Genomic DNA, 23,562 nt, shown 5'->3' on the forward strand with positions numbered 1-23,562 from the left:
CGACACATACATATAATAAGTCCCGAAAGATCTCATTGATGAAACCCTGGAAAACCGCGGGGGCATTACACAGCCCGAAGGGCATTACTAAATATTCGTAATGCCCATCTCTGGTGTTAAACGCGGTCTTCCATTCGTCACCGGAACGGATTCTAATTAAATTGTAGGCACCACGAAGATCCAACTTAGTAAATATCCGAGCTCCCTTGATGCGATCAAATAGCTCAGTGATCAGCGGAATGGGATACCGATTCTTGATAGTAATGGCGTTGAGTCCACGAAAATCTATACAAGGGCGTAATGATCCATCCTTCTTTTTGACGAAGAAGAACCCAGCTCCAGCGGGAGAGGTGGAAGGTCGAATGAACCCACGCTGGAGATTCTCCTGTATGTACTCAGATGTGGCTTGAGTTTCAGGTAACGAGAGAGGATAGACCCGACCCCTGGGAGGAGTCTTGCCAGGTAGAAGGTCGATCGGACAATCCCAAGAACGATGAGGAGGAAGACGTTCAGACTGAGCTTTATCAAACACATCGGCAAATGAAGCATACTGAGGAGGGAGTCCCGGGGAGGACGATGAGATGGAAGATTGCTGTACTTTAAGAGGAATAACTTGAGAGAGACAACGATGGTGACATTCAGGCCCCCAAGACGTAACTTGAGGGGTGCGCCAGTCAATCTGGGGAGAGTGACATTGAAGCCATGGAAGGCCTAAGACAATCGGACTTGTCGTAACAGGAAGAATTAAAAACGAAATTTCTTCATGGTGTAGTACACCAATCTGAAGGGTTACTGGAGACGTACTCTGGGTGATGAGACCATTGATGAGACGTGATCCATCTATAGCCGTCACAGTAATGGGTGTTTTTAAAGTGATCACTGGTAGGGACCATTGATTCACTAGTGATTTAGAAATGAAATTTCCTGCTGCTCCGGAATCAATCAATGCCTGTGACTCAAAGGATTTGGTAGCAAAGGAAATCGTAACATCGAAAGCGCAGACTTTAGATTTCATAGACAATGGAGAGGACTCCAGGGACCCTAACTTCACCTCTCCAGAACTAGTTAGGGCCTGGCATTTCCCGATTTCTTAGGGCAAGAACTGAGCATATGTGTGGAATCAGCACAATAGATACAGAGTCTATTCTTTACTCTTCGTTTCCTCTCTTCTAAAGATAATTTGGAACGTCCTATCTCCATGGGAATCACAGAAGGTGAAACTGGACGAAATTGAGGGTTTAAACGAAGAGGTGCTTTAGCAGAAGTTGTTTTCTCAGATTCTCTTTCACGAAATCTCATGTCTACACGATGGCAAAGAGAGATCAAATCTTCTAGTGACGAAGGAAGCTCTTGGGTAGTCAGTGCATCTTTAATTTTATCGGAGAGCCCCTGCCAGAAGGCGGCAACTAATGCTTCAGTGTTCCACTGAAGTTCAGAGGCTAAGATCCTAAATTGAATGACATACTGTCCTACTGTATGGGAGCCTTGTCGCAAACGAAGAATGCTGGAAGCAGCGGAGGTCACACGACCTGGTTCATCGAACACACTTCGGAACGTGGAAATGAATTTGGCACTATCTTGTAGAATTGGATCGTTTCTTTCCCACAGAGGGGAGGCCCAAGCCAGGGCTTGTCCAGAAAACAATGAGATAAGATAGGCCACTCTGGAACGATGGGTAGAAAAATTTTGAGGTTGGAGTTCAAAATGGACTGAACATTGGTTAAGGAAACCTCTACAAGTTTTGGGGTCCCCGTCATATTTTGACGGAGTAGGCAGGTGAAGCGTAGGAGCTGTAGACACCTGGGATGGCACTGGGGAAACGGAGGAAAGCACAGGAGCTTCAATACTAGCTGTAACAGTCTGTCCAGATGTTCCTTGGGAGGTTAACGATTGGTAACATTGAAGTAACAGCTGTTGGCGAGCATCCTGTTGCTCCACACGGCTGACCAGATGCTGCAGCATCTCCTTAGCGGTAGGTTCCGTATCTGGGTCTGTCATGGCCTGATCTTACTGTCATGGGCACTAGGAGTCTTTACCCAGGGATCACCAGGTGATAGGCTTACCAGAGCAGTATAGGTGGTAATATGGTACTCTGGTAGCAGGGTGATCACGGAACAGGAAATAGCAGATGATGAGATGCTCAGGAAAGTCTATGACTAGCAGCACTGGCAATATGGAGGTAGAAATACACGAGGAACTGTATGGACAAAGGACACGTGAAGGTAGTCAGTGGTCTGCGGTAGCAAGTTGTACCACTGCTATAGTGAGGAGGAATGTCCAACAGAAACGAGGAGGTGATGAGAGTCAGCGGTCTGCGGATAGCAAGTTGTACCGCTGTCTGAGTGAAGGAATGGAATCCAAGTGGAGGTATCCGGGGAGTCAGTGGTCTGCGTTAGCAAGTTGTACCACTGCTATGTGAGAGGATACTGGAACAGGTGAAACTGTAAACAGGAGTCAGTGGTCTGCCACTAGCAAGTTGTACTACTGAATATATATGTGAGGAGGTGCACGGGGAGAGACTGCAACACAATATATACACGGGCACCTTGACTTTGATCCACAGTAATATGCACAATATAAATGTATAAATGACTGAACAACACTGCCAATATAGAAAGTCTCTTGAAGTAATCCGGCATGAGATAACACAGTCAATGATGGCAGTAGAGTCAGCAGATAGTACACTCCAGAGGAGAACCAACACAGTCAATGATGGCAATAGACTCAGCGGATAGTACACTCCAGAGGAGAACCAACACAGTCCAGCAAGGTATGCAATACACAGCACAGTCAATGGGAAGTATGCATACCGTGGTTCAGGAGAAGGCAGTCAGACAGGAGTGCAGAGATACCTGAAGGGCAGGAGGCCAGCAGGATACAAGTCCCTGGATGGGTGAAGCAGGGGTCTAGCAGGTGCAGCGCACAGGTAGGTAGACCAGCAGGGAACACAGGAAGGCGTGGAGAGCGGATCAGCAGTAGATGGATGAGTAGCGCTGAGAAGTAACAGCAGCGGGTCTCTGCGGGAACACGGAGGTAACCAATAGCAACCAGCAGGTGCAGTAACGATGGGACACCGGAGCAGAGTTGAACTGGAACAGATGATCACGGAGAGTAGCGGGTAGCAATAGTGGCAGCAGACTCAAGGAAACACGGTAGAGTAGACAAGGACTGAAGACTGAAGCGCACAGAGGCAGCGGATAGGAATCAGCTAAACAGTCACGATGAAACACAGACGGGTTGCAGGTTGAAGACTGTAGTGCACGGAGGCAGCGGATAGGAATCAGCTAGCAGTCACGATGATGAAACACAGACGAGTTGCAGGTTGAAGCCTGTAGTGCACGGAGGCAGCGGATAGGAATCAGCTGGCAGTCACAATCATGAACAGGTGAGTGGATGTGGTTGAAGCCTGTAATGCACGGAGGCAGCGGATAGGCATCAGCTAACAGTCCCAATGATACATGGTAGAGTTGAAGTGATTAGAAGACTGTAGTGCACGGAGGCAGCGGATAGGAATCAGCTCACAGTCACGATGATATAGTAGATGGTAGAAGTGGTATGGGAACCACAGTAGCAGAAGTGGTTTGGAAACCACAGAGGTAGAAGTGGTTTGGAAACCACAGGAATCAGCAGGGCTGAATGAACAAGGAAACACAGGAACACCTTCAGAGACTCATGGGGAATGAGACTCCAAGATCAGGCAACGTGGTGTTGACCACAGGTGCTTAATATAGGGAGGTTGCCTGATCTGCCAATTAAGTTAAAGGAACATACACTGAAGGTTTGGAAAGGGCTGCGCATGCGCAGTCCCTCAGGATAGAGGACGTCCACGGTTCCTAATAGTCCGGGAAGAAGCACTCACAGTCCGGTGAGTGACAGTGACCCTTCATTAGGATTATACCTTCCCTTAGTACAATCTTTTCTCATATGTCCTTCTTCTTTGCAATTATAACATCTCAACATTCTGCGTTTACTGTTATGTGGGTTATAGGCTGGTGGTCGTGTATGCATTCCCTCTAATGCTTGTATACTCACCGTCATGAACTTGTCACTCTTTTCTTCCTTTTTCCTAAAGATATTTTTATCATGCTCCACAGCAGACTCCCTAAGGGAATCTACCGTGATGCCTCTCCAATTAGGTAATGAGGTTTGTACTCTGGTTTTAAAATTTTCCCTAAGACCATCCATTAGTACTCCTACAGCTACTTCCCTGTGATGTGGGTCCTCACCTATGTTTGATATCCCAGTGAACCGTGTTATTGATGCAAGAGCTCTACCAAAATAGTCCGCTGCAGTTTCACTATCTTTTTGTTTTATGGTGAAAACCTTACTCCAGTTTACCACTACTGGAAAATACATGGCTAAATGTTGGATAATTTGTTCTATATTGTCTTGATTCACCTCATCTGTCAAGGTATCATCTTCCTCCAACGAACAATCTTTAATAAATTTTTGTACGTTAGTATTGGGAGGAAGACATGCCCTCAACACTACATGCCAATCCTTATTGGTTGGTTCGTGTGCATTTCCTAAGTCTTTAACAAATTTGTGACACTTTGCCAACTCTTTTCTAGGATCTGGGAATTCAGTCATAATGGAACATAATTCTGATCTAGTCCAAGGACAATGCATTGTAACATTCTTTAAAGGAACTACACCATCCTTGTCCGCCTTCCCATTGGGAACTGATATTGTGCGGACTGGATATGCACCCACTGGTTCACTGTCTTCAGAAGACACTACAGGGTTTGCTGTTTCAGTATTTTGAATGCTATCACTTCTAGTGGTCACACTACTCTCACCTATCTCAGCCATTGCTCCTTTCCCATACTTACGCTGAACCTCTAGCATATTAACAGCATGAGCAATGGCTGAAATTACAGTGGGTTCATCTTCATCTTCTGATACACTTGTTTTAAACTGACTTAAAACAGGATATAACTTAGCAATTTCTCTCTTTTCATTTTTAATAACGGCTGTACTTACCCCTCCCGCCACATACGGTGGCGGGGGCGCGCTTGCGCTGAGTTCGCCACGCTTCTCAACGGCCACTTCCGCCGCACGCGCGCTTTTCGCCTACTTCCGCTGTGCATTCGCTACTCTGCCACGTGTTACCTTCCATTTGCCACAATTTCAAACAATCATTATTTTTATTCCTCACTTTCGTTGACTTAATCAACCATACTTTATCTTTTACAGTATTTAGTACCTCTGCATTAAAACTCCCTATTGTTGGGAAAGGCCTATCACAATCTTTGGTCATCTTGACCCACGTGTCGCAATACGCAGTTGCGTATGCACCATATTTCTTACACATGAGAAATCTCGCTGAACCAATAGGCCTTCCTTAGGCAGTACTTTGACCTTCTCTAGCGTTTGCTTAGCACCCATGTTGAACAATAGGGACCCAGAAATATCACAATATCCTGCCACAAAATAGGGTTCCAGAAATAACACAATATCCTGTCACTAATTTCAACACTACCGCTAGAGATATTTTACCGGCCCGTGGATGTATTTGCTACAAGCCGCGTCCACTCGCTTCCTCTCGTATTGAACGAGGACCCCTAATACAGAAATATCAATGCAGACTAAAGGGTTATCAGCTCCCTGATCACCCCTGACTCTCCAACAAAATCTGTTGAGTTTATTACAACTGGTAGCATCCGGTAAAGTCAATTACCAGCCTTACCAACGTAATTCCTCCCCGTTACTCCCAAGTCACAATCACGCTTAAAGGTTATCAGTAAGCAATGCGATTACCCTTGGGTGCACGTTGCGAAAACTCGCTTAGTTTCCGCCCCCCGGTATACCTGCCTTGTATACCGTACACCAGTTGGGCACCTGCCTCGTCAAACAGCAACTGACTATCTATTTAACAATAGATCAAACCTTAGTGTATTGAAAGTCAACAAATCATACGACATACACCTTTTCTGCGCAGAAAATCAAAGTTTCCAACAATAGTAATAATGTCCCAGAGGTTTTAACAAGTAATTATACTATGCATGTATAACAACTATCAAAACGATTGTTTAACCACGTGGAAAATCTACCGGAATTTCGCGTACACAAAGCAGGAAATACACATACGCCCAGCAATACAATACATCAAAATGCAATATGACAGAAAAAAAGAAACAGTTTTCTCTTTTGTCCCTAGGTTCAGTTAGCGTACCTTAGATAATGCAAAACGGACATTCGGTTTCACAACACAGAGTAAAATTCAGGTTTTTAACACATTGCGTTCTTACCCGTATATGACGCGTCTCCACCCTTTGTTGGGGAACCGAAATCCGTTGGTCTTGCGTATCGTCCGGCAATGAAACCTCCGCTGCGAGCCCCCAAATTGTTATGAATGTTTTGTCGCTATCCAATAACGATTGTCGAATCTCGATTTGTGTTTCCAACGCACAAAGATTTATTCTCTTAAAGTAGCAGTATATATATGTAAGCGAAATAAATAGCAAGTACAGCCGTTACTTATCGCAGGCGCTCTGGATCCAGTGAACAGTCATTCAGTCCTGAAGTCTGTGGTCTAGGTGACTGAACTCTGGATGAGGAGCTGCTGCTTATATGCAAACAGAGATACAGTAAAACAATGCAAAGGTGTGGCTTGCTTCTATTGGTCCAGGCATCAGGAGGGTCCAGGGGGTTGCAGATCATAGGCTAATTTAAGCTCAGGAATCCAAAGGTGGGGGTCATCTATCCAGGGGATGAGCTCTGGTCTTCCCGCCAAGATTACTTATCATAATAGTCCATAATTCCTTAACATTAATAACTTGCGTATGCACTCTGCGATTCCTTCGCAAAGTGAACCGGACAGTTGCAAATGCGAAGAGGATTAGTATGATACCCCACATGACTAGATTCCTTCAACGTGTACCATATGTTTTACTGATATGCCTATAACTTATAATATTACATATAAATACTACTATATTTCGACATAAATGACTATGTGTTGCAACTCCCATTAATGTGTACTATTTTACAAGTGTGCGCGTTTGTGCGAATGTATGTAAAAGACTAAATACTGTTGTTGCCACGTGTTGCAGCTGCGTACGCCCTTCCACGCCGTAGGGTGCCCTTTCACGCCGTAGCGTACTGTACGCATCATTTCAAACAAAGACAACCAAGTTTGCTCGATTTTAATTGAAATGACTTTATCCAATTTGCTGACTTCGACACATCCAACAGTGCTTGTGCAGTGGGGCAGTCCTAAAAAATACGCTGTGCTGTTTCCCTTCTGGTGATGCAGAAGGGGCAGTGGACATATCGGCACAGGTTCCAGGAGTGCATGAATGTCCTGAGAGTCAGACCCCCCTGGGTAGCCATCCATGCAATGTCTTGGTGTCTATAAGTCAGCCTCTTAGAGGCCACATTCTCCCACACGTGTTTTGTTGTTGCAGCAGGGAGGCCTAGAACAGACTCCATAAAGCTCTGATGAGCTTGTGGACAGTTTTTGGCTTCCTCAAGTCTGGTTTAAGTACATCCAGATGATGCTCTCTCACAAATTGTCCAACAACCAGGTAAAACCAAGGTGTAGTCCAGTTGCAAGGGAAGGAGCTGTCCCACTTGTCCCAAACAAGGGTCCTCCAAAGAGGCAGGAGGAAAAAGCATGGACTTCCCAGCAGAACAAATGTTCTTTTCAATAAGAGTTCTGTGGATGCAGTTGCAGACAAAGAAGGCTCGCAGCATGGTGGGGATATCCGGGTTCCCTTTCCCATCTTTGAGGGTCTCCTTGTACATGACCACTCTCTTCACTCTGTCCATGTATTAGCTGTATAATTACCACAGTTATCCAAGAAACGGGTGGAGCGATCAAATGAACCATAACTGATTTCATGATCCAAGGACAATTCAATCTTGCACCACTTTTCTTTACTGACACTGCAGTGTGGCAATGTTTCCTAGATGTGCTAGGAACTGCCATGTGTTTGGGTCATTGCTCTGTCACTTAGCATCCAGCCAAATTGCTGCAGTATACAGCCACAAGAAGGGTAAGGAGTTCCCATAATAATAAATAAAGAGCCCCAGAGAGAAAAAAGGGAGACACCAATAAAGAGGGTCGCTGCCAGAGCAGTGTGGAGCCAATGAATAGTGGTAGCATAGAGGATCTGCCATATAGAACGCCCATGTCTAGAGAGGGGAGAGCTTGTAAGAGACCTTATGGAAGGTGATTGCAGTGTAACAGTATTCAATGTGACCCTGAGGTGGACAGAGGACACCAGAGAGGGTGTTATAGCCCAATGGGTGAGTGCTGAGGCTACAAGAGGGTACTAGTGAGAGTGTCAGATTTACTATGCAAAGCCAAGAGTGCACCGGATGAAGAGGGTGTTAGAGCCAGCGCAAAGTCAAGTGAGCGTGAGAATCCTAGAAGGGGCAAATCACAGCGAGAATATGTTATAGCCCAAGGAATAAGGCTCCCACAGACGAGGAGTGATAAACTGTGACCCTGAGAAAAAAAAAGTGAATGGACTGTGTCAGAAGCTGTGCTCGGGGGTTGGGTATGCGCAAACGATGGCAAGAATTCCGACAGCGAGAACACCTACAAAGAAAAAATGAATTGAGTAAAAACCAATGTAAATGTAATCAGACTTACCTGAAAAATGACTGTGCACATCACCGATGGGAGCAGCATGCTGACCACAACTTATTCCGATTCCACAGCTCTTCGGCACTACACTCTGATGTCATCATAACTTGTATGAATGTTCATTTAAAGCAGCAATGTCGGGACCCCGCAGGTTAAGTGTTTAAACACTTAAACCGACATTGGGGAGGGGGGCACCCCTGACGTGTGCGATTTAAGATTGAAAATGGAGCCGAGGTCAGACCATTCGCTGAAATCTAGGCTGATGAGGAATGATACAGAGCTGTGATACCAAATCTTGCTAGAGGATCCCATCCTCTCTAACACCTCATCCATAAAGGACCACAAAAAATGCGGTCATATGATGTTGAGCGCCATAAGCAAGAAAGGAAGTTTATCGCTATGAATTGTATGGATCAAGTCAATGATCCTACTAGTATTATCAGGCGCCTGACGCCTGGGATAAAGCCAATCTGGTCAGGATGAATGAGGGAAGGGCGGTGCAGATTCAATCTGGAAGCCAGTATTTTAGCGTACAACTTCAAATCAATGTTGAGTAGCAATATAGGTCTATAGCTAGCACAAAGAGAATGGTCCTTCGCTGGCTTCGGAATGAAAATAACATTAGTTCTAGTAGTTGCTAAGTCGACAGATGCCCCCTCCAACACCTCATTGAAAAATTTTGTTAGATGTGGCCAAGGTCTCCGGCAAACTTTTTGTAATATTGGGGGAGAAGCCATCTGGGCCTGGAGCAGACAAAACTTTCAAAGCTTTGATGGCCGCCAGGACTTCAGTCATGGTGATTTCCAAATTCAGAGCTGCCAACTGCATAGGGGTAATTTTAGGTTATAGAAGGAGGAATAGAATTTCAGAAGCTCTTAGACTATTGCCGAAGGGTCATAGGTGATTACACCTGCGGGTGATTGTCAGATTTTGTCAATGTGGTTAAGGCCCAAAGTTTTCTGGCAAGTACTGAATTAGCTTTATCGGCTTTGTCATAATAACGTTTTTGGAGCTTCAGCATAGTGGTAGCTGCTCTGTAGGAAAGAAGGGTGTTGAGTTGGCCCTTCAAAGCGTCAATCCGTGGCAGTAAAGTTGGGTCCTGATGGGATTGGAGTACAAGGAGTGTGTCAATTTAGCGTTTGAACGATGATATCTCTGCTGCAGCCTTTTTCTTGGAAGATGCAACCAGACTGTTCAACTGACCCCGGATGGTGGCCTTATGGGCTTCCCAGAGAACACCTGGGGCTATATCAGGGGTACAGTTCTCTAGAAAATAGTTGGAGATGGATAATTTGACATCTACCACCATGGATTGATTGAGCAGAAGAGAGTCACACCCCCAAGTGATCAGTCCACGAGAGGTGAGTTATACCAGCTTGGGTCACGTGAGGAGTGAGTGAATAGGAAACATGTAACATATCTATGCGCAAGTACATTTGGTGAGGGACTGAAAAATGGGTATCATCCCTGTCATCGGAGCTACAGAGGCACCAGGTGTCATATAGACGGTGGTGGGTGAGTAAAGTGACAAGTGAGATAGAATCTGGGGGGAGGCTCTCCGTTGGGAGGAGGGGGGAGAAACTTATCCAAGGCAGGGTCAAGAATAACATTAAAATCTTGCTGATGATCACATGACCCTGTGCAGCCTGCTCAATGTATCTAAAAAAAAAGTGTTTTTGTTTGTGGTTCGGGCATAGATCGAGACCAGAGTGACAGAAGCAGAGGATGCTCTCTACAATTAAAAAGCGACCATCTGGATCTGCATACGTCTTGGAGTGCAAAAAGGGGATTTTGCTATGAATCAGAATAGTTACACCCCGCTTCTTGTAGTCCGTAGAGGCAAAGACGGTCTGCGAAAACTGCTTACCCTGAAGTTGGGAGTGAGCTCCGGTGAAATGGGTTTCTTGTAAAAAAAAAAAAAAAAAACAATGTTAGCTCTTTCTCTCCTACAGGCTCCCAATAGCACAGTGCGCTTACGTGCGGTGTTGCGACCACAGACATTAACGTACAAGATTTTCAAAGACATGGCACTGGCGCAGTGTCAGGTTTAGAAAACATAGCTATAGGCTGTGAAGGAAGGTGTAAACAGTTAGTCCATCCTTGAGACACAAAGTAAAGATGCAAGACCATATGAGGGAAAGAGCCACAGTAAAGAGGAAAGGAAAAGAAAGAAAAAGCCCAATAGGACAAGAACCCTGAGTGAAAGGAACCCAAAGAGGGTTCAAGGACATTGCAAAAAACTATGCCTAAAACAACATAAAATAGCAAAGGGTGCGTTGGGAGTGGTGCTGTACTTGAGGAGAAAATTAGGCAGGATCGGGGGGACCCATAAGAAAATCTTTGAAGAAAAAGTAATAACAAACCATCATTAGTGACGCTATTTATATAGCGCCACTAATTCCGCAGCGCTGTACAGAGAACTCATTTACATCAGTTCCTGCCCCATTGGAACTTACAGTCTAAATTCTCTAACATACACACACAGACAAACAGACTAGGGCCAATTTTGATAGCAGACAATTAACCTACTAGTATGTTTTTGGAGTGTGGGAGGAGACCGGAGCAACCAGAGGAAACCCACGCAAACACAGGGAGAACATACAAACTCCACACAGATAAGGCCATGGTCGGGATTCGAACTCATGACCCCAGTGCTGTGAGGCAGAAGTGCTAACTACTAGGCCATTGTGCTGCCCCTAAACCAATAACCAGTGTGTGGAGTTGACCGCCTATTAGCGGTGCGTGTAATACATTAAACAGTTAAATAATGGGATGGTGGAATCAGGAAAGTAAAAAGGGGTGGTGGGGGTAGTAAAGGTATAGGGGGGAAGGAAGGGGGGGATTGGGGAAGGAAGAGAAAGGGGCATAGGGTCGAGGGATGTGAGAAATGCATCCGTGAACATTCACCATGAACGATCAGGGATGTGAATGTGTAGTAAGACCTAACATTGCATTACGGCATACTAAATAAAACATTAGGAGAAATAAAACAACAGGGCAGCCTTGGAGTGGAAAAAAGGAACCCCCTCACCCCAACAACCGAGAGCAGTAGCAATCGTAGACAGGGAAGTAAAACCCCCTCAGGGTTCCGCTTCCTCGAAGGAGTTCACCTGTGAAAGCAAAACAAATGAGCAACAGGCACAAATTATCAACAAGATTATAAAGCATATCAAGGTGGAGTAGTGTATCAGGCCCGACAGAGAGAAAAGTGAGAACATTCAGGTTGTTGAGGCTCAGCTCGTTGAGTCTTTGGAGGTGAGGACTGTAAAGCCGACGACACAGTTTTAAATTCAAAAACCGCTTTTGAAAGTTCTTGTACAAATGCCATCTTGACGCCTTCGAGGAGATTAGTCATCACTGCTTAGATCTAAGCTCCACCTCCGAAGATGATGAGGCCGATATCTCTTGGTGGATCAGCTGAGGAGGGGAAGCCCTGGATTTTGAACCTAAAAAGTTAGCCGAGGCCCCTGCAGTCACTTTCTTTGATTTGTTAGACATGGTGGAGGTGAATAACAGAATCAGACAGACAGCGTGATGAAGCTGAGAGAGCAGGGAGAGGTGACGGTTGGCAGGGAAGGAAGGTGAGAGACCACACACTTGTCACGGTTCACATAAGAAGGGCCCTCCCATGTCAGGGCAAGAGGAGCGAAATCACATTATCATTATTGCAGGTATTGGAGCTTATAAAAGACAGATCACTGTCTAGGTAAATCAGTAGTGACAGTATAGTAAATCAGGCAGTGCAGCGTCCAAAGCGGCCACAAGATGGCAGTGGTGCTAGCTGGATCTAGCCCAGGGACTGCAGATATGAGCCAAATCAAATATGAATGATTATGCCAATAGGGAGCGAGTTGAGGGGTTATTTCAATGCCCAGCATCTTAGTAGAGAGAGCAATTTGCCTACAGATAGCGAGGACCAGCTGATTACAATGTGATTGGAAATACTTTTAGAACAATTTTGTTCAGTGCACTAACCTTGCTGCAGGTGGTATGGGTGCCGTTATAATGTTCTCCAGCCAGGTCACAGGCAGGCACAAAGTCTGGAACGCTGCACCGCTGTGCGCAGCACATATAGGAGATTCCAGCGGGTTTCCCTTAGAGAAATGTGCAGGAGACTGTGGTCCGGGTGTGTCGGCTGCAGCCAGAGGTGCCGGAGCAATGGTGGCCAGGAACTCCTGGTCAGGTGGCAGGGTGAAGTCTGCACTCCGAGAGACTCAGTGAGCCATACAGAGATGCTGCCCAGGGCAACAGATGCAATCCAGGAGCAGGTAGGAGCTCGGGTAGGCGAGAAGGGGCCCTAAAATTGGGTGTGGGGGCCGTCCAGTCCAATGCCGTAACTAGACATTTTAGTGTCCTGGGCGAGACAGGGCACTGGCACACCCAATCTAAGTGGGAGTGACAATTGCCAAGTGGGTGTGGCCAACCTAATGTGGGGGTGTGGCTAGCACTTTACTGAAATAATTCTGTTACACATATTTGCAAAAGTATGCAAAAATATATACCGAAAGGTATTCTAATATTTCATGCACTTAATACTCAAATAAGAACAGTGAAAGAGATACACAAAACTAGATTGTTATAAGAAAGAGTTTTAAAATGTTTAAGAAAAAATATTTAAGAATACCTTTCCTGAGAAAAATCTGTTATTTAATATTATATTCATATTATGCCACAGTAATGCCCCAGTTCATATTATGCCACAGTAATGGCTCTCTTCATCACACTCTGCCATGCAGCCTTCCTTTGCCCCTCAAAACACTGTGATGCAGCTACCTTTTCCACTGAAAACACTGCAATGCAGCTTCCTTTGCCCCTCAAAACACTCAGCCATGCTGCCTTCCTTTGCTCTCCCTTGCTCAGTTACTTCACTTACCTTTGCAGTTAACTTTTGCAGTAGACACTCCCTAAGACCAGGGAAGGAATGTCCCCGATGAAAATTGTAATTGGCAGCCGGGAAGAGGGCAACAAGGCACCGATCGCAAAAGATATATATATATATATATATATATATATATATATATATATATATATATATAAAATATATATTGTGGCAAGAGCCCGCTACCGCAGAAGCACACGCGAACAACTTCTTCCTTTTTATGGTTCTTTATTGTCAGGATGGTAAATGTTTTGACACCGTATACTTTCACAGCAATTATGGAGACCCTAAACGCTAGCTATACATAGACCAGCTCTCTCTCAGAACCAGCCTGCTTTCCCAGCGTTGGTCTCAGTGAACAAATGGCACAAACAAGCTTTTATACATGATACTCCTCCCCCAGCCTTAGCTTGATGGACAGGTGACACACCCAGGGCCATCTTTTCCATTGGGCACGATGGGCAGTTGCCCGGGGGCCCCACGGGCAAGGGGGCCCCATAGGTAGGGTTCTTAATTAGAATAAATAATCCTGAAAAAGAAAAACCTTCAAGGGTCACTGAGCAAATACATCTGTCTATCTCTATATATCTATATCTGTATCTCTATACATCTATATATAATATATATGTAGGGGCCCGGTGCACTGCTTTGCCCAGGGGCCCATAATGTTGTTAAGATGGCCCTGGACACACCCACCTTCTCTTTAAGAGAAAACGCCCATCACTGGCTCTGTTTGACTAACAGACACACCCTGTCTGTTTGCTGAGAGGAAGCAGCTTTTAAATCTTGTAAGTTAACCAACTTTAAACTACACATAAGTCTTTACTTGGTTTAACCTAAATCTAGGTGCATAACTGCGCCAATGTCTTACTCTGCTTGTATGTTTTCTTTGCATATTGTCAGATAAATGCCTCCCTTTGTTACAATATATATATATATATATATATATATATATGAGAAACTCTGACCAGTATGGCTGTCAAGCCACGCCCCTCAGTATCCACTTTTTTATGTAGGTTGGGGTGGCCTCTTTAACTAGCTTTCCTTCTAATTCTATATCCAGATACTACATTTCATTTATTGAATTTGAATAGAGAGATTCCCAGGCGCTATTGTGTAAAAGGATGTAAAGTTAATAACAGTCGGCTTTCAAGCCTGATTTAATTGCAAAAATGTGGTAGCCAGTAGAGATGGTGTGCTGGCACACATAAAACCAAAAACAATGTAGTCAAAGCAGAAAACTAAAATAAACTGATGAAATGAGACAAACCTGTGGTAATTACATGTTGGAGATGATAAACATAGATGGCTCAGTGAAAAAAATGAAGGTTACTGGATAAACCAGATGTGTGGCATCAAAAAGTCCAAATGAGTCCAAAACTGTGTGTTAATAAGTCCAATAGTCCTTATAGTTGCTGGAGAGAGAACTGTGACCACGGGGGTCCAATGCAATAATTACCGCTGGAATAATTGCACTGAAAGTGCAGATAAAACACACAATCCTTAAATATTTCCAGGGTACCATTCCATATCAATAAAATTTAACTGAGATACTGTTTAAATATTTTGTTATTAATAAAAGGAATATTATTAGAAAATTACTTTCCTGACTATCTATGAATATATTAGCAACGCTCTGTGCAAAAATTGTTCCCATTAGGGTACCACTCAATTATAAGTCAAATGCTTCTAATAATTTAAAATACTTATTGTATAATAATCTATTTGATTTTGCAATGTAATATATTTTGTTCAATAGCACTATATCCCCTTCTTTATCTTTATTTTTTTCAAAGTTTTTTTGTCATTGGGTAATAAATTATCTTTCATTTTTGAATTGCTAATAGTGTTACAAAGATCCATTTTGACCTTTGCATAAATATATTGATATAACTTCCCTTCTATTCAAGGGGAAATGTTGACGCTGGTTTTAAACCTGATTGATTCAGAATTATTGTCTTGTATCAGTGTGATAAGTAGGATCTTCTTGTTTGGCATAATTCTTCTTATTTGGCAAAGCAATTCCTCCTCTAGGTCCTGTAGCTGCTGTTTCCTGCCTTACACTAATCTCATTCAGATGATTCGTTGTAGGAGCAAAGCTGAGGCAGCTATCAGCGATTGTGATTGAAGAAGCTGATAGCTGTTCAGGACTCTGCTGGCGGGAAGAAGGGCAGTACCTGCTCATTAAAAAAAAAGAAGGAAAAGGAAAAGAAGAAGTTAGAGGACACAGGAAATTTTCCAGAGTGTCCCCCCTAATACCAGCCCTACATATGACTATGTGTTTACTATGAATATCATCTGGCAGGATACAATATAGTAATGACACATGACATTAGTTTGTAGTGAGGTAGATAACATTGTAAAGTCAAATTTAATTCCTGTTATTATTTGGGAGCTTTAATATACAGTTTTGTGAAAGAAGCCTTTTCACATGTGTCAAAGTGTACCTAAGTCTGTGGAGCATTTTACCTCTCTGAATTCAAATTCAGTTAATTAATTTCTGAGCTAAAGCCAGTTTAAGCAAGTCCCAAACATAAGGCAGCGTCTGATTTCCATTTTGAAAAACAGCGACAATGCAATGAGTGTTGTGTGGTCCTACTGTAAAAAAAAAATAATTTGTAAAGGATGGAACATTTATTTTATCAACTATAAGCAATTAATTATTTTTGATGTTTTGTTTTAGGTAAAAAGAACTCTCTCCTCCTACATAAAGTACAGCACGACCTCCGCTCTGGGGTGCTGAACTACCAGGAAAATGAGATAATCCAGCAGATTGTTCAACATGACCGTGAGATGGCCCAGAGACCCCGTTGCACACATTCTGAAGGAGACTCTGTACCGACTCCTCCAACTCCTGTAATATGGACACCACTAGTCCAGGCGCCTTTACAGGCTGCAGCTGCCACTACATCAGTTGTTATCCCCTTAACCCACCAGCATCTGCCAGCTAACATCTTCCGACCTCCAAGTTCTTCAATAGGTGTAACAGCACGTGGATACCAACAACTGCAGAGGCAGCCTTTTGCCTCAAACCTGGTAGGAGCAGAGGCACCATTGTCACAGCAGTCTTCTTTCCATGTACACCAACTGGCTGGCTTTTCCGCAGAAGCCTGTGTGAGTCCAAGACCACCATCTACTGTGCCCTGTTTCAACAAGAGTGCTGCACAGCAGCTGCTCCCAACCTGCTCTACTCCAGCTGCTTTTAACACATTACCATGGTCTCCAATAGCAGGATTGTCACCTAGTCAATCAAGACTATCACAATCTGATCAGCAATTACCACTTCCCTCTTCTGGACAATATCAAGGCCTAAAAACCCACTCACCAGGGCAGCCTTCATCTGGAGTTTCAGAGCCACTATGGGTGTTACCACCTCCATTACAGAGATCAGACTCTCCTGGGAGTTCCCCATCAGTACTCAGTCCAGGCCCAGTTCGAACCACTCAGGTGTGTGGTTCTTCACGATCACTTCTCCTTCCTCATACAGCTCGTATTTCATCCCAACCCAGCAGCTGCACAGCTCTACCCCTTAGCCGACTTAGGCAAGATGGTCGGCCAATTTCTGTGTCTCAGCCGTCCTTGCCTCAGCCAGCACCAAGCTCACCCCACTTTCCTCAGCAATTCGCCCCAGACTTTACCCTACTTCCCAGAGGACGAAGCCCTGATTTAACAGGCCACCCCACTTTATTACAGAAAGGGTTTACAGAGTTTGCAGTTGGAGCAAATGGTGCTGGTGGAGAGGATCTGCCATTCCACTCAAAACTCCCTTGTAACTTATGACCTTGTTCATTGCTAAAGATCTGCAAAGACATGCATCTATCAAGAGACTTGCAGAATACTTTTTGAGGTTATAGTAAAAAAAGTAAAGGGTGGGTTTAATTTGCAGTTTGTAATGCACCTTTTAACACAAATGGTGAAATTAGTGCAAATGGTTCCGATATCTATCAGACTGACATGAAGCAGATATAAATTAGAAATTAGTCTACTCAGGCCTTGCAGAACTGATAGGAAATCAGAATAGTTTATCATGAACCTACCATAATATATATATCATCTTTTATATTCTGGTAAAGTAAAGAAGACTAAGAAGTGCTAACTCTATTTATTTAAGATATATTTCCCTATATGTCTCTAACTGGCATCACTCTAATGATTCTACTAGTTACAGGTTCTCAATGTTGAGGTAAAGAAAACAGAAGAGCACATAACTTTGCAGATCTTTTAGCAATGAATTAGGATAAAAATCAGTGTAAACTATATTGGCTGACAATAGCAGTCACTGACACATAGAAGCCAAGTGTCCTCTTTTAAAGGGCAGGAACTACCTGTCCCTTGCAATAAGGCACCTGCATTCTCTAGAATTCATTGTGTGACCAGTGTTCTGCATCTCCTAAAATGATAATTATGTGCTGAAGACACATGGAAAGAGTCCCTTAGATGCAGAAATTAATTGTCATTGTTAGGGTGCAGGCAATTTATTACTTTGAAATCTCTTCAAGGGGTAAATGATTTCTCTAGTACTTGTCACTTGAGTTTGAAAGCACATGATATATTAGGATACACCTTCCATTGCACCCAGTTTGTGTGTGTGTAATTAACTAGAGGGACATTAAGGCAAGAACTCTATTTCTTGCCTGCATAAGCAATATTATGTAACATTTATTGTCCTTGTGCCTTCACTTCCCTAATGGAGTCAATAGAACAGGTATGACCCATGGGGGCCCCCATACTGTCTACTACGAAGAGGCGTCTGTGACATGGGGCATGCCATAACTGCAGCCTCATGCCGATTTCAAAATCTGTGCTTTCCTTGTTGCAATAAGGCACTGCCTTGGCATGGGTTGTGCAATGCAGACACTCATATTGGAGAGTGCCTTATTGCTGCTGAATTACAGATCAGTGGCGTGATATCCAGCTAGCATTTTGCTTTATTCCTGCGTGTACAGGCACTCTATATTTCACCAAGAGGTGCTCCTAATTCAGGGAGCAAGCTGAATGAACTAGACTTGCCATGCTGGAGCCATTACTTTCTGTTACATTAAAGTGGAATTGGGGAGAGTTCGGTTTTACGGCCTCGTTTTCTGCCAGAGGTGCGCGGCATATTCTCAGTCTTGAAATAAGTTGTATATTATATTTGTATACTGAACCCACAAACTCATAGGTGCTGTGGACAGCACATAGAACATGATCACCACTGACTATTGTGCAACCCATGTACATTGTGGGCAGCAGAATTCACCTTATAATTATTTTTCTCCGTGATCATTTCCCTCTATCCAATCACTTACTCATCGTCTATGCTCATCTCCTTGCAAACGCTCTCTTTCAGCTACTCTTCTTCCTTTCCACTGTGTACTTTGTCATTCACCTCCTTTTTCATCCTGTTTCATTCTCTTAGCCTTGTGTGCTCTTCCTTCACCGTTCCTCTACTTATTCCCAAATGCCCTTCTCACCTACAATCCTATAAAAACCCTTTATACACTTCTGTTGTCACCAACTTCCTTCCTTGGCACCTTTATTTGATTTGTCAAAGATCCACTGATGATGTTTGGCCAAGTAATGATTTCCAATGCCAACCCTCCTGCTCATCATTCCAAATATAAGAAAATGCAGTACAATAAAGCCAGCATATTCTTTTTTTTTTTTAAAAGTGCTTATCCATTCTTATAACTTTGCATAGCTCAAAAAGAAGAAATAGCTTAATGAAAAATATAGGCCATTGTGCCAAATGCAGCAGTGTGTCTAATTCTGGACGCTTTTCTGGCAATAACAAGTGTTCCAGTATGAATGTGATGAATGGAACTCTGCTCCGATGTGTAATTAACCACCACCTAAAAACCAGTGATGACCAATTAGTTGTACATCCTTCTGGCAGTAAAAGGTTTAAAAGGTGTCTGAGTTTAAAAAAATAAAACAAAAAAATTGTTTATGTTAGTTATTAACTAAGACAGCAGGTAGCTCTTTACAGAGAAAAATAATATATATATATATATATATATATATATATATATATATATATATATATATATATTTATTTATTATCACACACACACATATATCCCATCACTCCTTGTGTATTTGCCAACATCCTGTTTTAAAGAAGGTTTCCATTTTTTGTTTTGTAAGTAAAAAAATAGAATAAAAAAAAGCCTTTAAAGAAAAATATTTAATATATATCTCTATACACAATTTCAGGATTTCAATAAATTTTGATAAATATAATGTGTGGAAAATGTTTGATTTTGTGGAGATACTGGACGACAGATGCCCCTTAGTAAACCATTCAACTAGTATAATACACTTGCATGTTATGGATATATTAGAAGTCACCAGGGAGTTCGGTCACCATATAAACAGGTTGCATAATTTTATACAGGTTAAAGAACTTTGAGTTGACTTCTGATATCCTTAATAAACTACAATTGATACTTTATACAAACACCAATGTAGACACAATCAGCATCACAGATGCATAATTTTGTGCACGTACACACACGTCCTACCATATACAGCTTCCACCTCAATATCATCAGCTAGTACAACAGTAGGAGAGTCATGAAGCTAACACAGTTTCATGTATGGAGGGTGGTAGGCCACAAACCTGCTCTGTTTGTCAGGCTGACAGCTGTCATCTCTGAAGTTATAGCTCTTATGCCAGAAACCTACACAAACCCAATGGCTGTGAGCTAAAGTGGCTAATTGGCATATTACAACACTGAAGAGCACCTATAAATTTGTTTTTCACCCAAATGTATTGGTGTTTGGCTTATGGTGCTCTGAAAGGTCAAAGCAATCAGAATAGAAGTCAATAGAAGTTAAAGGGTCGTCCATCCTCAGGTGACTAATTTACTGGCTGGTACATGACCTTCAGCAATTTTCTTCATAGCTTCCTTTGGTGCTTATTAGTCATGTATATATATATGAGAAAGCAAATGTGTTTATTTTTAATGATCTGGACTATCTCGAACATCTGCTATACTGTATGCCATGGATACAAGTGTATCCACACAGGTGCTTTTGGTCATAGCCTAGGACAGCAAAAATAACATAGCAAGCTCATCAAAAATATGTCTGAAAGGTAAAGAACTATATACATTATTAAGTACATTCTGCAGGAAGTTATGTACAATCCAATACAGTAAAGTTATAAAGTTATTTTAAGGTGGTTTTATTGATCACATGAATATAAACTTGCAAGATCTCAGAGAGGAACTGTCCATCAGATCTTGGAGTGTGTGGAACGAGAATCAGTACAATGAGAAAAATGTAAAGAGACAAAAATTACAACATTTTGACCATCATATTTTTCCTATGACATAAAAAAATACAAAAACACCTTTTATTTTATAAACTGGAAATATTAAACATTGCTGTCACAAACAGCACTCAACTAGGTCTGCATGATGTGTATGTGACAAACACTATAAGACCACCTTGTGTGTCTACAAATTATTAAAAATCCCTTAAAATTATACTTTACACTCACCATTAATCCAACACTATCATCACTAAGATTTAATTTCAAAGGTCAGCCTCTGAGGAAGCTTCAGGTTACTCCCCTTAACTCTAAAATATCAAAAGTTATATCCCACTACAATACCACTTAATTCAATCAGAGTTATTGTTACCCAAATAATCCCTTGTATTTCAGTAGAGTTTTAATAACCAAGCTATCTAGTACATGAATTTATCAAGAACACAAAGGCAAACTTTATTAAATGGGATTAAATATGGCAAAATAGCCACAATGCTTAAAGTATAAAAAATAATATAACAAAGTGACACACATATTATTTTAATGTTATGCAAGCAGAAATTCCAAAATAGGAAAACTCATGGAATGTCTTGATTTCTGTGCTGGGGTAAGCATAAATATAGGACTGTAGTGGGTTAACATCACGTCACCAGTCAAAAGACTTGAGTTGGGGTCAAACAGGAGCTTTATATTGAGGATCCACAGCACAACACAGCAATATACGTGAACAGCATAACCAGAACTATACAGAAAGCTCAGGGCACATTGGCTTCTTCAGTGGAGAGATATAAGACTTCTACCCTCACCAAACACCAATCAAGACTAAATTGAATTTGAATAGGTCCAAACTCTTCCACTTATAAAGAATGGGAGGGACATCTTCCTGACTCCCAAGAGGTTAACCCTTTCTACAGATGTAGCAGTTTCTCACCTTGCCACATACCTCCCCCTTTACAGGATGGACCCAATTTCCAGAGGCAGAAGCCTGGCATTCTAGCTCTGCTTGAGAAAGAAAATTAAAAAGAGAATGGCTAAAGCGCAACGCGCCACCTTGTGAGGTCGAGCATTTGAATCTGACATAGAATGAAGCCACCTTAAGGGGGCATGATCAGTGACCACAACAAAGTGTACCACACCAAGGTAATAATTGAGGGCCTCTACGGTCCACTTAACCACTAGGCACTCCTTCTGTTCCACCGAATACCGGGTTTCCTGAGGGTACAGCTTCCAGCTGAGATTCAAAACTGGATGCTCTAACCCTGAAAATCTTGACACAATCCCACATTGGAGCCTTCTGTCTGTAGCACAAACTGTTTAGTAAAGTCTGGAGGCTGTAAAATGGGACCTTAACAAAGGATCTGCTATAGTAGCTCGCCAGTCCTAAAAAGGAGCGCAGCCGTTATTTTTATAGAAGGAACTAGGGCATTGTTTAGGGCCTGGAACTTATTGACCAGGGACTTAAAGCGACCGCTATGGACAGTGTATCTGACATCTCTCTTTCCTAAAGCACATTTTTTTAGATTTGCTGTTACACCTGCCTCTCTCAGGGACGAAAATGATTAAGATTTGCATTCCAGTGCTCACTATATATGATGATATCATAAAGATAAGTTGCAGCATAATTTTGGTGAGGTAGTAGGATTTAGAGTTAAGGTGTTGAGAAGGTGCCATGAAGTCTGAAGGGCATAGTGAAAAGTCGATATTAATCTAGGGGGGTGAAAAATGTTTTTTGCAACTGGACTCATTGGTCAGCTCAATCTGCAAATAACCCTTTGTAAGATTGAGGGTTGAAATACACTTGACTGACTGAAGCTGATAGAGGAGTTCTTCCCCCTGTGGCATGGGATAAGTACAATAGGGCTGCACCATTCACTAGTGGACTAGAGGAATCTGTATGGCATTTGACAGACCACCACACTGGGTGGAGTCACAATGTCATGTTGAACCAAATTAGTCCCCCCCCGTCCCCCACCCCCCCTGTTGTATCCGAGAAAACATCTAGAGACCCAGCCACCAGGAGCCTTTTTTATCTGGACTTAAACTTGAGGCACCAGAAGACCAAAATCAATATCAGCGTGACAAGGGTGTACAAATAAACTTTCATGCTTTTCCAGGCTCTTAAAAAAATGTATATGGCAAGTCTGTTTCCCTTTCCGAGTGTCACTTTGAACTGATTTGCAAAGTAGAGGATGTTAATGGCAAAATATCTCAAAGGGACCTTTTCTATTTAGCCAACAGCTTACTCCCCTATGTGGATAATAACAGCAAAACCTTATAGCCTCGCGCAAAGCCAGCTCAAGCGTTACAAATATACAGTTGCTCTTATGCATGTTGCATATTTAATGAATTCTCTATAGCTAGTTTACCAACTAAATCCAGACAATTACACATATGCACAACATATTGTAAAATATTCTTTCCCTCCAGCGGCTGTTGCTCTCATGATTTTCAAAGGAGGTCGAGGATACCACAAGGTTTTCTAGCAGCCTCTGCATATATACCTGGCCAGAAAACCTTGCCGTGATCCTATCAACACAATTTTATCCTGTACCAGGTGACTACCCAAGGAGATGAATGGGCCAAAATCAACACCTGTTTTCTAAAGGGGGCTGGGGAAAGACAATTGTTGTATAACCTCCCCCGTTTGTGCTTGTGTTTATTTTCAATGCTCTGGACTACAGCAAACATCTGCTATACTCTATGCCAGGCTTGTCCAACCCGCGGGCCGCATGCGGCCCACCGCACCTGTAAATGTGGCCCAGCAGGAGTTTTGTTTGTGGCAAGGGGGAAGGGCTGTTAATGAAAAAAAAATCCTGGGGAAAAAAAAGAAAA

The 23,562-nt window shown here is 42.8% G+C and overlaps 1 protein-coding gene across 1 annotated transcript in view; it reads left to right on the forward strand.

Annotated features, from left to right (window-relative positions):
- HCN4 (hyperpolarization activated cyclic nucleotide gated potassium channel 4) overlaps positions 1–19,651 on the forward strand; it is a 146,659-nt gene extending 127,008 nt beyond the window's left edge. The window contains exon 8 of the mRNA XM_075208310.1: positions 16,159–19,651. Coding sequence (XP_075064411.1) covers positions 16,159–17,255 — 1,097 coding nt within the window. The 3' untranslated portion in view covers positions 17,256–19,651. The remainder of the gene's footprint in view (positions 1–16,158) is intronic.
- Positions 19,652–23,562: the final 3,911 nt, after the last annotated feature.

This window comes from Mixophyes fleayi, chromosome 4 (genome assembly GCF_038048845.1).
Source record: "Mixophyes fleayi isolate aMixFle1 chromosome 4, aMixFle1.hap1, whole genome shotgun sequence".
Taxonomy (NCBI): Eukaryota; Metazoa; Chordata; class Amphibia; order Anura; family Limnodynastidae; genus Mixophyes; species Mixophyes fleayi.